Genomic DNA, 15,868 nt, shown 5'->3' with positions numbered 1-15,868 from the left:
GTCTTAACTCTCGATCCGGCATCCACTTGAAAGCCTAAGTCCAAAGCCTCGTGTAAATATCACCCAAATCAGACACGGGTGACCCTCCACGTACAACTCATCCCGAAGCAAATTCCCATCCAGCTGCGAACCCGTGAAACCAAACACGTCACGTGGGGGCCTCGCCGGGCGCTGAATCTGCCCACACCTTCAGCTGGGCCTCCCCAGCCTCTGGAACTGTGAGAAATGAACTTCGGTTGACAAAAGCCACCCAGTCTGCGGTGTTTTGTTAACCACAGCCCGAGCTGACTAAGACGAGGACGTCCTGCCCTGAAAATGTCTCCTTCTCATTCTCGTCCCCCATCTACTGGGTCTTACCAGGTCCCCCACTCCCCACCATCATCCCTACTTTCTTCTGTCTCCTTCCAGGACCCCGTGCCCAAGCAGCAAAGGCTGCGCCCACCCCTCCCGTGTTTACACAGAGCGTGACACCGTTCTGTAGTTCTTTGCGTGTCGTTGCAGAGAGCTTCCTCATGCTTTCTTAGCTCTGCGGAATAACCCGTCGTGTCGAGGTACTGTCATTCATGGTCAGCCGTCTCTGCGGGACGGCCATATGGATTGTCCCCAATTTTTTACGGCAGCAAGGAATGCTGTAGTGAGTGCCCATGGACGCATGCAGGTATATCTGTAGAACAATCTTCTAGAGGTGGCATTTTCTTGTCAAATGGTCTTTACATTTGCAATTGGATAGATATTCCTTGCCTTTGATTTTTGTGGGCCTTTCTTTCTTCTCTGGATTCTTTGAAAATGGCAGTCCTAAGGAACAAATCGAACAGTTTTCCCGACGGTATATGCGAATGTGTCCCTTCTTTCACACACTGACGCTTTTTCGAAATGTCCTCGTGTGTTTACCGGATTTATGTCTTTCGTAAATATTTATTAGTTCGCCCTCCCTCCCCGCCGCCCCCTCCTTCTTCCATCATGTCTCTTATTTAACAAACTCTGAATGTAGATTATGGGCCAGCCTGGTTCTAGATGCTGGAGGGAAAATAGGGAGCAAAAGGGGCACAGTCCTTCCCTGGAAGTCCTCATTCTCGTGGGAGGAAGACGTCAATGCCGTCAACAGAGAACTCAGCGAGGTGCTTCCAAACAGCAGCCAGCGGAAGAAATGAAACAGGGAGATGAACAGAATAAAAACACAGTTCTTCTTCAAGGGGCTGACCCACCAGTCAGGGAGAAAGAACAATACATCACCAAACTACTGAGCGGAAAAGGATGTGCCCCCCGATAAACGTCGTGGGCGGCAGTGTGGACGAGGGCGACACAAGACATTCGAAGTCCAAGGGGCCGGCTTTCCATTCCTGGCTGACCCTCACAGGCTGGGGACTCTGGGCAGCCATTGACCTTGCTGACTTCATTTCCTTATCCGTGCAGCCAGGCACCTACTATGCAGGGGTTTTGGTGAGGGCGAGAGATAATATGTGGGGTGGGCGTGTCGGGGTACCGGGCACAGTACTCCAGTGCTCAATACCTGGTCGCCATCATTATCGGAGCACCCCACTTGTCAGGGCAGGGAAGACGGCCTGTGTCTGTGTGACTAGGGGGTGGGAGGAGACTTTCTGGGACAGGGCAGTCGCCAGTAGAGCCTAGAAAGGCGTGGAGAAGTGGAGAAGAGCGTTTTTAGCAAGGGGAGACAGCAGAGTTGCAAAGGAGAGAGAGGTGGGGATGTCGAAGGGCCATGGGGGAGTGCTTCCTTTGGGGCCTCCCCGGTCAAGGTCACAATATCATTGCCCTTTCTCAGGCCAGTGGAAGCTCGGGCTTCTGTGAGGCATCGAGACCGTGGAGCTCGGCCCTCACTGCAGAGCACAGTTCCCTGGGGGAGAAACTCAGAGCTGGGCTGAGGCAGAGTCGTGACTGCTCGGAGTAGCCATGTGCCAGGCGCTCGCAGCCTTGCTGGGTCCGCGCCAGGCAGGCGTCTGTGCTGGCTGCACGACAGACAAGTCGCAGGCAAGAGAGGAGCAGGCAGAGCCGTGGGCAGAACGAGCCCTTCAGCCAGGCAGCCAGGCTGGGACGCAGCAGCCGCGGCCGTGAGGATGCTGCAGATGTGGCCCGATGTCGCGGGAGGCCGGTCCCGCCGCTCCAGAAAGAAGACACTGTTGCCTCGCTCAGCTCACGGGGTTCTTCCCCTTCTCCTGACCCCACGGCACTTTTCATGCTGTTCGCTTTGCAAAATCCTAGGTGATCTTGAACCCTTAAAACATTTTTAAACAATTAAAATCACAGAATTTAAAAAACATTTTGCAACCATTATTCGTAATAAGTGACATTGAAAAATATCTCTGTTTTCTTGAAGTTTTATCATTCATTCATCCGTGCCTTTGCTCATTCATTTATTCAGCCAGGACCCATGTGCCGGTCGCCTGTGTGAGCACTGGTGCCAAGACAAGCATGGACTTATCAGTATTAAGGTTTCATCGAGAAGGAGTTTGAAAATCGAGCTCTACAGACTCTGAGGGAATCGGGGATGCTCGGAAGCTGTAGACAGACATTCGTGTGCAGGCTAAAAACCCCTCGCTTTTCACAAATTTCTCAAAGGGGCCTGTGGACCATTCTGGACCCTGACGAGGAAGCCTGATTTGTGGCTAAATGCTGCTTCAGGTTCGTCCCCGCCCCGCAGCCTGAGACTGTTTAATAGGAAGGGATGCTGACAGTGGAAATGTTGTTAGAGGATTTTTAGTCGTGAACCCATATCGGAAAACAAGAAAGCCAACAAGAACCCACGAGGACAAAGGAGAAAATGCACAAGAACCCTTCGGATAATTCTGACTGCCCGGCTCTTGGCTCAGGGCTCAGAGGCACTCACGTCAGTTGTGTGGCGTAAAAAGCCCAGAATGTGCCCGGAAAAACCTTAAGTTTTGGCAAAGCCAGTAAGACTATGGAAGTCATTTACCCTCTGGGGACCAGCAGTTTTCCTCTTTTGTAAAACAAAACAGAATGGATGATGAGGGTGATGAGAAATATTTGCTAAGCCCTTCGTTTGCCGCAGGCTTCATGCTCACTTAACGTTCATAACAGCTTCTCCGATGAGAATGCCACATCCGCCCTATTTCAGGGGTGGGAGCCCACGCCCCCGAGAGGAGGCTCCGGTTATGACAGGCTGGGAGGTGCCAACTCCGGGTTCGAGCCCCTTTCTGAGGACTCCAAAGGGCTTATGGTTAAACTGCTCCGACTGTTTCTTGGGTCTGCTCTCTGTCTAGACCCTACGGCCCTTATTATTGTCATCATCATTTGAGTTGGTCACAGCCTGCGTCCCCTCATCAGAAATATTTCGATAAATGCCCTTCGCTTGCTTGCTTTCTGCTTTCAGGGGCCAGAACACCCGAATCCTGGGAAGAGTTTCAGCGCCCGTGGCTTCCCACGACACTGCTACCTTCCAGACAGCGAGAAAGGGAGAAAAGTAAGAGCGGATGTCAGGTTATTTCCTTCTGTGCTAGGGGAGCTAGTTTTGTTAGCTTTTACTTCTGTGCTAGGGGAGCTAGTTTTGCTCCCTGTGTTGCACAGGCTGAAGAGAACTGGGTCCCTCTTAACTCCAGATGCACGTGGTAACAAGGTCACGGTTGAGTCATCCGGAGGTCAGAGTGGGTATGATTAGAATTGTTGTTGTAGGTCGGTGGGGATGGGGCTTTGGCTTTTTCCTCTCCTAGATATTACTGGCAATAATTCATCTATTTTAGGATCTTTCCTTTCGGGTTTTCGCTGCTTTACTGAGATCAACACCTGTGGCAACATCTAGAAGCTCGATGCAGGACCTTTGCACCTAGTTCATTTTAACAAGGTCCCAGGTGATCCGATGGCACATGAAAGCTTGAGAAGCACTGTTCTGGGACAGGAAATGGTGGCTCGTAATTTTAACGTCTGCTGCTAGGAGGCCCGCTACTATTATGATGTCCCGCCTCCAACCCATACCACATTTACGAATGTTCGGTTTGGAATCCAACGCATTTTTATCAGACGCCTTCTTCGATCCGACCAGGTCATTAAGTATTTATTTGTCTTGCTCAACAAGACACATTTTAGCTGAATTCGAACATTCTGCAAGCCCTCACACCGCTCCGGGCCTGACGTGTAAAATAGAAACAATAATAGCACCTGCCAGACCTGCTTCCAAGTGTGGTTGTGAGAAGCAGAGGAGAAAATTAATAGGAAGTAGCCGTGAAAGAGGTCAAAGCATTTCAACCGCGACATTGGAGAAATATGCCATAACGTTAGCAGTGGGTGAATTAATACCACATTCAGGTGGAGACGGAGGCGGAGGGCACAGCTTCAGAAGGTCCCAGATTGGACATGCCTTGAACTCCTAGATCCTGTCTTTTAACATGCAGCTGTGATGTCGGTAGCTGACGTGTCGAATCGTGTGTGCCTGGCGCTACTGGTTAAGTCTTTTTCCCGTAGCAGCAGCTCAAGTGCTCACAACCTTTAGAGGCAGATCGTACTGTTGCCGTTTTATAAATAAGGAGACTAAAGCTCAGAGAGGTGATAGAACTTGTCCCAGGTCATACAGTTCGTTGGTGACAGAGCCACGGCTTCCCTGCCGGTCCCTGACTCCACGTCCACATTTTCCGTGCACAGTGCCGCTTAGGGCGTAGGGACGCAGGAAGAGGTGGGGTCCTTGGGAGGACGGTCTGCCATCCAAGGGACAGTCTTTGCCCAACATCGAACGTCTGACTTGAATCTCCTGCCTCTTCTCTCATAGGTTCTGAAGCTGCTGCTGGTGGCCTGGGACCGCCGCCTCATTTTCGCCATCGGGACCTCCAGCACCACGGGCGAGTCGGACACCGTCATCTGGAATGAGGTGCACCACAAGACAGAGTTTGGCTCCAACCTCACTGGCCATGGCTACCCAGATGCCAATTACCTGGATAACGTGCTGGCTGAACTGGCCGCCCAAGGCATTTCTGACAGCACTGCCCAGGAGAAGGACTGAGCTGGGAGGGCTTTGGGGGGAGGGGCTGTGGGGGCTGCGGGACAGGAAGTGGGGAGAGTCAAGGTGGAAGTTGGTGTCCTGCCCTCTCAGCTCCCTCATCTCCCCTCCTGTCCTGTCTCCATTCCCTTCTCCTTCCAGCCACAGTGGGGGAGCCCTATGGAGTAAGGGGACACCATTCATAAACCATCCACCACAAAGGGGACATGGGACGGGGCCCATCCCTGGTCCGTTCCCATGGAGTTTTCGGTGCTGGGTAGGCAAGAACACTGCCCCTCACGCCCCCCGAAGTGGGCATGGCGAGCACACTGAGGTGTGGACAATGCGTGGGCACGCCATACCCTGGCCTTGTGAAGCCCGAGGTGCGTTGCCTCGGCTGGCTTCTTGCTGCTTCTGCTCTGCTTTGACGGTGGAGTTTCTGCTTTTCTCTCCTCCACGGGAGGCGAGGAGCTCTCACTGTGCAAGGTTGGGGGGCAAAGGGGTGAACCGCTACACGGCTGTGACATCAGAAACCGGTGCCTCGGTGTACGGCGAGGCATCACTTCTTGCCAAGAGCATCAGAGAGGCCAAGAGTTCTGGGAACACACTCGGCTCTCACGATAGTCCTTGGCTTCTCTGGGCCCTCCCCGCTCCCCACACTTTTGACCAGTCCAAAGAGACGTCTGGTTCTCTCGTGCGGATGGATGGGCTCTGGGACTCCTGTCTGGGTGGCGTCCCATGAGGTCGTTTCCAGCCACCCTCTGATCAGACCAGAGCCTGCATCCCACTTAGCATCTGAGCTGCCCTCAGAGAGAGGAGCCCACAGCCTTCTTCCCAACTCATCCCGACCAGCTCAAAGATTCCATGAGTCTCATCAAGTCACTGTGAGTGGAGCCTGTGCTGGGCTCTGTGCCATCTGTGTGTGTGCATATCTGTGAGTGTGTGTGTGTGTGTGTGTGTGCACGTGCACACCTCTGGGCCAGGTTGGAGGAGGCTCCCGTCACGTTCTCACACTCTGTTTTGCAAGATGTCAAACCCCAGTTCTGATGGGGATCAGAGAGCCGGGCCGTGGTCCCTTAACTTCCCTCACGCTTCGCCCGCCCGTCCCATAGTAAACTTGGGCCCTGTGTCTGGGGAGATGTGTCAGGTGACGGCCGGACTGACCCCTTTTTATGTCTCTTTCGAGACTGGATCTGAGCCAGCCTCCAACCAGTCTCGTTTCTCCGAGGTCTTCGATCTGTGTCCATGCAAATTGGCAAATCTGAGCCCAGAGGCAGTGCTGGCCCCTCATCTCCCTCGTCCACTGCAGAGTGACCTGGAGTGAGGACGGGGCTGCGTTAGCCCTTTTGTAATAGGGTTAAGACCACCCTGCGGTCCAGTCCAAGACCCTGGCTGTCCCCTCCCCCACAGTCTTCTTGCCTTTGGCTCCCATTAAGCAATGGATTGGGGATCAGGGAGGAGAGAAGGGGTATCAAGAAGGGAAACCCGATGCCCCGTTTGAAAGTGGGTTCTTTGAACTCTGTGTCTGGGGGACGTGCCTCTGGATACTAATTTGAATTTATATACCTCATGTTTTGGGGGTTTGACGTATATATATGCATATATATTTCACAATACGTGGAAGGTTTTGGATGCTAGAAAAATGGAAACAAAAGAACCTTCACAAATGGTACTTAAGTTAAAAGCGGGGACCGGGCTTTCCTGAGGGCCAGCCTCCGAGCTGCCTGCTGTTTTTCACCTGAGTGTCTCCCAGGTCCTTGGGACATGCTGGTGCTCAGCCTCTCCTCGCTTCCCAAATGGCTATAGGGACATTAATCGGCTCCGGCAGAGGGAGCTCGGACAGGAAGACTTGTGTCTGCCATGATAGCTCCAGTCTCCTGCCAGTCACAGCCATTTTATGTCACCAGCAGACCAGGAGGATGGTCCCGAGTTCGCTGCACCACGGGGTGGTTCCCTGCCACCGTCGGGAAGGAGGCGTCCGGACTGGATGGAAGAGCTGTCCCTGCAGTGTTTCATGTCACGCCCCGTGCCCTTCGCCAGGCTACCATGCGCCAGAGATCATGGGGGAGACTGAGGGCAGGCCACGCACCGTCCCCGCCTTCAGCACCCTCGTCCAGGGTCTGCTGGGATCCCGCCCACGGGCACGAAGTAGACTGAGGATCAGTGGGTAGAAACACATACCGTGCGGGCGGAGGTGGGGAAGAAGGCAGACATGGCTTGACAACTGGCCGTGGGCAGTGGGGAGAGGCTGATTTCCTGCCTCAGGCAGGAGGAGGTGTGGGCAGGGGAGGGGACCCAGGGCTGTGTGCCAGACTGTGTGCCAGTACCACTTTGAGACTGAGTCTTCTCTCCCCCAGGATGTTGGTCGTGTCTGTGGCCGCGTCTCTTCTCCCTGAGGATGCTCAGTAGGGGCTACCTCATCATCTTATGGGACTTTCTGGGCAGAAGGAATCTTGAATTCCCTTTCTAACACTGTGCCAGCCGAGCAGGGAGGCGTTCCTTTGCCCTTTCTCTTGTGCCGACCTGGAAAGGCACAGTCCCGGGTTCGGGGAGAACCCCCCAGAGGCCCTGTGCACCCAGCACCCCGGCACAGGGCGCTCCCCCACCAGACGCCTTGCTGAGTTCTCTGGCTCCTGCAAGGAAGTCCATGCCTTTGCTTCCAGCAGCCCAGTTTCTCCCTCCCTGAGTCTCCAGGGACGACAAATGGGACTGGAGACAAACTGTCAGATGCTCATCCCTTAAGGGTTAAGTGTGTATATGCGGTCGTGTGTACCTTTGTGTTTTCATCCCCTTCCCCCACTTTTTTTTTTTTTTTTTTTTTTGGTAAAATTTGCCTTTCTTCTGTTAATGAGACTTGACATATGTGTGCCTAAGAGGACTGGGGGAAGTCCCTGTGTGGTACGAGAAAGGGCTCTGTCCCCTTTCCTTGTCGCTGGCATTTGATGGGGGGGCGGGTTTCTGGGAGAGGGCAGGTGAATGTCCTGATAACGTAAATCCTTGTAACTGGTGTGTTTTGAAGTCCTTGGTGTTGCTCTGGAGGAGGACATCGCCACCTGGTGCTCATGAGGTGTATGTGCAGAACAATAAACGGCAAATGAACAACCACGAACTGTTGTCAACCTTCCGCTTTCTGCAGGGCCCCCCGTCTGTGAAAAAGTTGGAGAACCTCCCCGAGTCTGTCAGCAACCACGGGATGGGGTGGGGGGAAATCCCTTTACTTTTTTCTTTTTTTTTTTTCCACGTCTTTTCCACCCACATATTTGACCAAGCGACCTGGCTTGAGTTCTTGTTCTTCTAAAGAAAACAGACCACATGGCAGGGGAAATAACTAAATGAATCTATGGGGGGAAAGACCTTTTAAAACCCATGAGTGTTCGCTTCTTAAAGTTCCCTTCACCTGACCACACTAGCGTGTATGTTCCAACAGTTTACAAGCTGCTGTTTTTCAAATAAATGTTTTAGTATTGACCATCCTGATACTAATGAGAACATGAAAATAAAATGCTGTTATTGCAAAGCTGCCTTTGTTCCCCAAGTGTGTCTCTATTTCTGAGTGCCCACAGAGTATGGTTTTTCTTGGAAGTGGGGGAGCCTTTCCACAGACCCCTGCCTGGGCCCCCCCAGTCCTGGAAGCAGAGCCTGAGAACTGTCCCCTCTGGTTTCTACCTGGTAAAAAAGGACGTAATCGATGCGCAATGCAAGCTCCCACGTTCCGATTTCGGACCAAGTGTTCCTTAAGTACACATTGTAATGCATAGTTATGTGTGATTTTGTTAGTCAAAACACAAGTTCATGAAAAACGTTTTCATTTCCCTGGGTAGTTAATGCATGAAAAGCCTGGGAGCCCACAGCTCTCCTTGGTCTCTCGGACTCAGTCATCTTCAAAGAATTCATGGGAAAGTCGATATTTGCAGAAAAGTGGTTAGCGTGGCTGAAACTTGCCCACAAAACACCCAGAGGTTTCAGAGAACATTTTAATGCTTGAAGTGGAGGGGTTCGGTGAAGGGGCTGCAGACACTGGTGTGCCCGCCTGGGCAGTGGGGAGAGCTGAGCTCCCATCCTGTGACTCCCTCCTCTTCTCCGTGTCACAGTGGGAGGCAAAGGAGGATTCTCTTCCCCCTCTTCCCACAGGCCGGGATGCTTCTGGCAGCTCCTCCGAAGAAGGACCTAGTGTCAGCCTAAGCTCTTGACTGTGAATATTAACGAGAGGACAAATTATCCTTCACAGAAGATCACTCACTAATGACACTTGATTTGGCGAAGAAAATATAGAACTTAAAAATGTGGTGGAGGAACCTTAATACCTTCACCCTGATAATTACAAGGGGGTGAGGGTGGTATTAAAACCGAGCAAAGCCTCCAAGCGTCAGGTGACAATCATATGTCCTGTGAGGTGCCCCAGGCAAATCGACTTGGACCTGAAAGAAGTATGTCATTTAAAAATATAGATTGGATCCTGTCAGCCCCCTTTTCTGTTGGAAAAAAATAAAGGTAGGGCACATAACTGGTGTCTACTGTGTTTTGGTTTTAGGGAGAATGAAAAACTTAGGTGTGAGCTTCTTTGACTTCTTGCTTTTTTCCTTGTCTCCCACCCTCAGAAAAATGCAGTCGTCTTCTGTCGAATGTGGGGTGTGTGTGTGTGTGTGTGTGTGTGTGAGTGATAGGAGTCATGAAGGGCGAGGGCCACTCATGGAGGATGAAAGGGTTGTGCTTTGGCAGCACAGACCAGAAAATTGTCAAGGCGAATCCATCCAGATCTACGCTCCTTACTTTGCCTCGTTTACGATGGGCTCAGAGGAAGAAGCCGGGTAGCTGGCTGTGGGTAAAAGTCCCAATTTACTCTGAACGCCAGAATCTTTTCCGGTTTTTATCCTCACTTCCCTTACTCCTCTTCTACAACCTATCCCTTCTCCCTTGACATCCTAATAGAAGTTTATAAGTTGAAATATTTTTCTGAGGACTTTATGACACTAGTCCAAAGTCCAAGAGTGGTCTGGTCTAAGAAAATCATAAATTGGGGGAAGTCGGAAAACATGGGCTTGGTATAAGCAACAGTTTTCTGTTCAGATGATGCTGTTGTGACCGAGGAGGTGACACAGCCCATCAATACAGGGCCCTCAAAGCTGAAAAGCTGGGCCAGGCAGGACTTTCTGTCTTCTGGGGGCTCTGCCAGCCTCCAGGAGTAGCGAATACAGACAACTTTTAAAAAACAAAGCAGTGGAGGATAACTCTTGAAAGCAGATTCTTAAAGCTCGTGAATGGGAAACCAACCTCCGATTAAATGCATCATTTCCGAATTCAACTGTCAACATTCTCCTCTGCTTTGACGTGTATGCATTCAGGTGGAGATAATTACTGGCACACAAAGGGAAAAAGACACCCCCTTCGTGTTTTAGTCCCCAAGATGACTTTGCTTAGAAAGTCACAACGGCTCCCCAAACCCAGCCCCAAACTTGTCCGTGTAGCTCTATAATTTTCCTGGCCCAGAGACCCAAAGAAGTCACAAAGTGATACCTGCTTTTTTGTTGCACCTGCTACGTCAGCAGTTAAGAAGGCAGAAGCGGAGAGAGAAGGAAGGAAAGATGCTTGAAGCTCTGCGGGGAAGCGATACGGCTTCTGGGAGGGGTTCAGGCTGGACTCTGCTCCTGCTCGGCGGGCTCGGTGGGCTCTCCCGTCTCTCCCGTCTCTGCCGCGCCGGAAACCAAACTCCGTCTCTCGTCCTCGATTGCCCTGTATCCCCTCTTCTTGTACTTCCGGGTGCCGTAGATGACCAGGGCAATGATGACCGCCAGGACAGTGGTGACCGCCAAGGTAACCCCGGCAGCTGCTCCTCCGGACAGGCCGGCCCCGTCCCCGTGGAGGACCTTCATGGCCCTGCGCAGTTCCAGCGGCTCACCCAGCTTCCACTGGTTGGTCTGGGGGTTTTTAATCCAGGAGCTTGAAGTCTCGGTATTAGTCACCATGACAGTGTTGGTGGCAGCCTGACTCATGAGAGGTGGCCGGGTATAAGGAGGGAGCCTGGCGGGGGGCAGAGACCCTCCTGTAAAAAGCCCAGACTTGACGCAGTAGGACACTTGGCACCCGTCGCTGATGAGGGCGAGGTGTTGGCTGAAGCCCCCGGGACACTTTTTCAGAGCTGGTGCCCCCGAGTCTCTGGATATGGCAGAGTCCACCAGGGGGTTCCCGACGGCACAGCTGAAGAAGCCACCGAAGGGGACCGAAAACCGAAATCCCAGCTCGTAGTCCTGAGAGACACATACTTTGAGGGTTTCAAAGAGTCTCAGTGGAATGTAGCCAGCGGGGCACGACTGCGCGTTCGTCAAGGGGTTAATGCTCTTCGAGCTGAAGAGCCCCCCAAAAAGGAGTCCCGAGGCATCCGGGACGGGGCCAGTGGCCGAGCACCAGAAAGCCCTGAATTCTGCCTTTGCCACTCGGAACACGTCTTCGCACACCGTCTTGCAGAAGACGAGCAGGGTGCACTTCCGTTGACACTCCAGGCTGTTGTAGCCCTCCTCGAGGACCTGGGACAGCAGGCGGGTGGGGCTGTAGCCGGAGGGGCAGGAGAAGCCACCAGTGAGAGGATTCTTCTGCTCCAAGGTTTGGCAGACTTGGACGGCCTCATTCCCAGAGAGCTGGGTGCATTCTTGATAAACCCCACCGAAGGAAACGTTGGTCACCTTCCCCACACAAGAGCCATCATCAGAGTTGGCCTGAAAATTGAAGTTGGGCGAGTTAAGGTCTGTGCATCCCGGGTAGGTGTTGAACGCGTAGTAGCGTCTGACAGCGTTTTCCACCGTCTTAGACAACTTCTTCACCAAGGGGCCTGGCAGGTCGGGCAGCATGTCGGGGTTGACGAAAAAATGCAGAGGCAGGCCGGAGCGGTCCACGGCCACCAGGTGGTTGGCGATGCCCTGCTGCCAGGCCTGGAGGGTGATGCCTGGGTAGAAGGGAACCCCGCCAATGCTTTGCACCCTGGAGTGGGTTCGGTTGGAGAGGTAGCTCTTGGTGAAGGCATTCTGTGAGGTGTGGTTCTCCTCAAACTTGAAGTTCACGACATCAAGAAAGACAAGTCCAGCCGAGGCGGTCACCATGTTCCGGCTGCTCTGGCTGTCCTGCAGGAAGGAGGATCTGATGTGGTCCTCCTGAATGAGGACGGCCCCAGCATCCACACTGGTGACGACGTGGGTGCCATAGTTGAGGACCAGGAGTTCTGCCAAGTAGGTGGCCATCCGCGTCTGGTTGTTCTCCAGACGGTCGGAGATGTCCACGAGCAACTTCTTAAACTCCCGGTTTAGTTCTGAAGTGGGGTTGATTTTGACGCTGTAGATCAGGTTTCTTACCTGGACCTGAGTGGTTACAGCTTGGTCCTTCACTTGAAGGGTCTTCATCCTCTGGAACCCAGGGGAGAACTTGCCGTTGACTTTGGAAAAAAGGGAGAGCTCCGTGTTGATAGAATAGGAGGTGACGCTCTGGTAGTTCACCCAGGATTCCAGGATCTCTGAGTTCATCTCCAGGTTGCTCTCTTTCTGGGCGATGGTGAAGATCTCATCGGGGATGATGTACTGTCCGTCCTCTGTGGTCTTACAGTTGGCGTAAGTCAAGTCCATCACCCGTCCCATGTCCACGTTCCGCAGATTATCCCAGCCCCCTCCGGGTAAGACTTCCAGAACAGGCAGCTTTAAGACATTCTTGCATTTTTGAAACCCAGCCTCATCTCTCTCTCCCAGAGGCTCGTCCACTTTAGCCCATGCTGCCACTGCCCAGAACAGGACGGCACCACCGAGGCTGTTCATGGTTCAGACAGCCCCAGCCGCTGGCCGGTTCTACGCAGCGGCCAGTGAGCTTAGTGCAAACTGAACCGCTGTGCAAGAGAGTAGCTGCTGAAACACACGCAAAATTCAACAGTTCTCCTAAATCTGCTGGTTCCTCTTTAGGCAAATCTCATTGCGAAATGGGGAAGTAAGAGTCGGTTGGAATACTGAGGTCTACCAGCACTTTGAAAAAAATTATTTTGGGCCAGATGTGCAAACGCAACCCTGCGTCCTTAACGGCTAACGACTCTAAGAGTCCCCCACCTCCCCGCGGCCCTGGTCAGTTTCGCTGCAGCGGTCGTGGGCACAAGAAATGCAACCGCAGGCCGACTGCTTCCCCACACGAGCTTTCAGCTTTGAAAGCAAGCTTTGGTTTTGCTTCGGGTTTACTCTGTTGATGTTTCAAATCTTCCCTCACAGTTTTCCCAGAACTCCAATACCTGTTTCCTCATACTGTAAATGCAGCGGTGAGCTGAGATACCCTGCTTCCACCACACCTAGGCCAGAGGTAGGTCAAGGCCACCGCCTGGGTTTCCCATGCACCTGAGGGTGAAGGTTGTTCACATGGAAGAAAGGAGTGAACATCTTGGACACGGGTCCTGTGGAGTTTCCTCGTTATAAGCCCTGATAGTCCGGCTGTGGGGATGGCGTTATCTGGGGCAGAGCTAAAGGGACCCAAAGAGGGTACACTGGGTACCTCCGTCTGCATCGTCCTCAGCGCTGGAGTGAGGCCAGGGGCCTCACGTTGTGTTGTTGTTTTCTTTCCAATAGGGATGTTCAAGCCAAGAGAAAATCCACACTATAATCTAGATTTTGATCTACCAAAACCAGGCTGTGGACAAGGACTATGTGTATATGTATATACACACTATACACCGTGTGTGTGTGTGTGTGTGTGTGTGTGTGTGTGTGTGTGTGTGTGTGTGTGTGCAATAATAATTTGGTACCTGATGTTATACTCTTAATTTTTCATTCCGTTGTTCATTTAAGGGCACGTAATCAGCATAGATGCATAAAAAAGAATATGCCTCTTTATTGCTCAATTTTTTTTTAAAGACGTCAATTCATTTGTTACATCATTAGAACATAATTTTGTGAATTTTCATTAGTGCTCTTATGCTAGGGCATTAGACCCTGTAATTTAGCATAGAGCTTCCAGGCCCCACTGATCTAATATCAGGATTGACTGAAGCTCTGTCAAGTCTTTGGGACACTCAGGTGCTTCTTAGTACCTTTAGGGGTAGTCAGGGGATCCAGGTGACTTAACGAAGCTCCTCCCAGTTGCACCCTTATGGCCCCTCCAATCATACCACAAACCAGATGCGGTGCTGAGATTGGAAAAGTCGTGTTTCAATTCCCAAGTAGCACTACACTATCACCTGTACGCATCCTGGAAAAAAGGTTTCAAGGAATCGAATTACCCTAGATTGCCACAGGTGCAACTTGCCGTGTTTTCTGAAATAATGAGGCCAGTTGCCTAGCTTCCCAGGCTGAGCTTCACTAGTTATTATTAAAATAATAATTATACTGTGTTCCGCAAACTCAGAAATACCCACTTTCTGGGTCGATTCATGTTTTGGTTACCATGCTTCGGGAATTCACTTACACCCAAGAAGGATTAATTAATGAACCAGTGTCCAGTTTGTCCTTGGCTAGAGAGGCAAGCCTCTGCACGGGATGTCCTGTCTAATTTACAAATCAGTTAGTTATAAATGTATAGCTCAGTAGAATAATCCGAGAATTAGAAAAATTAGAGTCAAATGCCTTTTAGTACTTCCAATAAGTCTTTGAAATAGTCACACACTTTTCTTCAAACTGTTTCCGGGCTACTTCATTAGAATCAGAAAACTCTCTCACTTACACTGTTTTGAAGACATGCTAGCAATTTCTTACCCTTTGTTTTACTCTTTAATAAATCCCGTTGAGAACTCACTCTTCTGCAATGAGAAAATAAGCAAGGCAAATATCGATCGTCCTATACTGAGACGTTCCCATATTTCAAAACGCCCAGTCGCTGCCATTTTCTTGGACAGCCTTCCTTTTCATGTTTGTCATAGCAAACAATTGAACATAGCTAAATGAGCTAACAAGAATAAAAGGAGATTGTAGCCATATGACAAAATATTTTATGTACAGTCACCATAATTATGCATTCAATTTTAATAACATGAGAAATTCTTATGCCATAAGGTTAAGTGAAAAAAAGCATGATATATACTCAACATGATCTCAACTGTGTACAGATATACATGTGACTGGAGACATATACAACAACCCATTGACAGTAATTATATCTGGTTGGTAGGTTTTACGAATTATTTAAATTTTTCTCTCTAACTTTTCTGTATTTTTTTTTTTTTGAGTTTTCTATCGTGAACACGTCTTTACTCAATTGACCAATTTTTACTGAGAATCAACTAAGTACCAGATACAGGGGTGAGTACTGGGTAATCGTCCCTTTAGTACTCAGGAAAATAACCGACACTAAATATAATTTTAAAAAAGCGAATTATTTCTGGAATTTGCATATACCTGAAATGATCCAAAGCCTATATGACTCTTTGATTGCTGTGCTCAAGGAAGTTCTCTTTTCGGTTCCCAAGGAAACAGTGAAGGAGAAGTGTGAATGATGGGAAGTTTGGTCCCACTTAAAGCTGCCCCCACTGCTGACATCAATAATCATCATGGTCAAGGGCGGGGAAGAAGCCTGCGAGCGTCTGACCAGAGCGTTTCACTCACTTCTTTCTTGCTTCACTCTGCTCACCGGTTATTTCAACTTTTTCTTGTATTGAAATGGCATACGCGATCGCACACTCTCAGGTGACACGCTCCTGGGCCCGGGTCTGAAAACTGAACTCTGGTCTCTAGAAGAAAAACACAACTTTTCTACAAGAGGTATTTATTCATCTGGGTTGCAGAACTGTAATTTCACTTCCTCCAAAAAGAGGCAAGAGGGAAGTCCCATGTCTGCTTTCTTTCTCAGTTTGAGCACGGGCCACTTTGCGGCACCATCTCATGCAGGGCTAAGCCATGATTCAGGCCTCAGATTCATTTCTCTGTGGGCTTGGATCTGGTCCAGGTGTTTCCCACTTCTGCATTTCACCTGCAGTCTGAAAGG

The 15,868-nt window shown here is 50.8% G+C and overlaps 2 protein-coding genes across 6 annotated transcripts in view; one reads left to right on the top strand and one right to left on the bottom strand.

Annotated features, from left to right (window-relative positions):
- Window positions 1-7,756, top strand: part of DTX4 (deltex E3 ubiquitin ligase 4) — a 30,277-nt gene extending 22,521 nt beyond the window's left edge. For 3 of the 5 annotated variants that reach the window (XM_039860131.1, XM_039860127.1, XM_039860130.1), the window contains 2 exons: window positions 3,347-3,436; window positions 4,733-7,756. In XM_039860131.1, coding sequence (XP_039716065.1) covers window positions 3,347-3,436; window positions 4,733-4,963 — 321 coding nt within the window. In that variant the 3' untranslated portion in view covers window positions 4,964-7,756. The other 2 variants (XR_005652252.1, XM_039860129.1) reach the window with 2 other exon arrangements.
- A 1,143-nt stretch (window positions 7,757-8,899) lies between these two features.
- Window positions 8,900-12,840, bottom strand: MPEG1 (macrophage expressed 1). Its single transcript, XM_039860195.1, has one exon. It carries the CDS (start codon window positions 12,730-12,732, stop codon window positions 10,567-10,569), a length of 2,166 nt encoding a protein of 721 aa, XP_039716129.1. The 5' UTR covers window positions 12,733-12,840; the 3' UTR covers window positions 8,900-10,566.
- Between the last annotated feature and the right edge of the window lie 3,028 nt (window positions 12,841-15,868).

The sequence above is a fragment of the Pteropus medius genome, unplaced genomic scaffold (genome assembly GCF_902729225.1).
Source record: "Pteropus medius unplaced genomic scaffold, Ma_sr-lr_union100, whole genome shotgun sequence".
NCBI classification, from domain to species: domain Eukaryota; kingdom Metazoa; phylum Chordata; class Mammalia; order Chiroptera; family Pteropodidae; genus Pteropus; species Pteropus medius.
Note: the sequence above shows the minus strand (reverse complement) of the source record. Positions and strands in the feature narration are given on the sequence as shown.

Coding starts and splice junctions, on each gene's coding strand:
- MPEG1 (XM_039860195.1), bottom strand. CDS start 12,732: ATGAACAGCCTCGGTGGTGCCGTCCTGTTCTGGGCAGTGGCAGCATGG.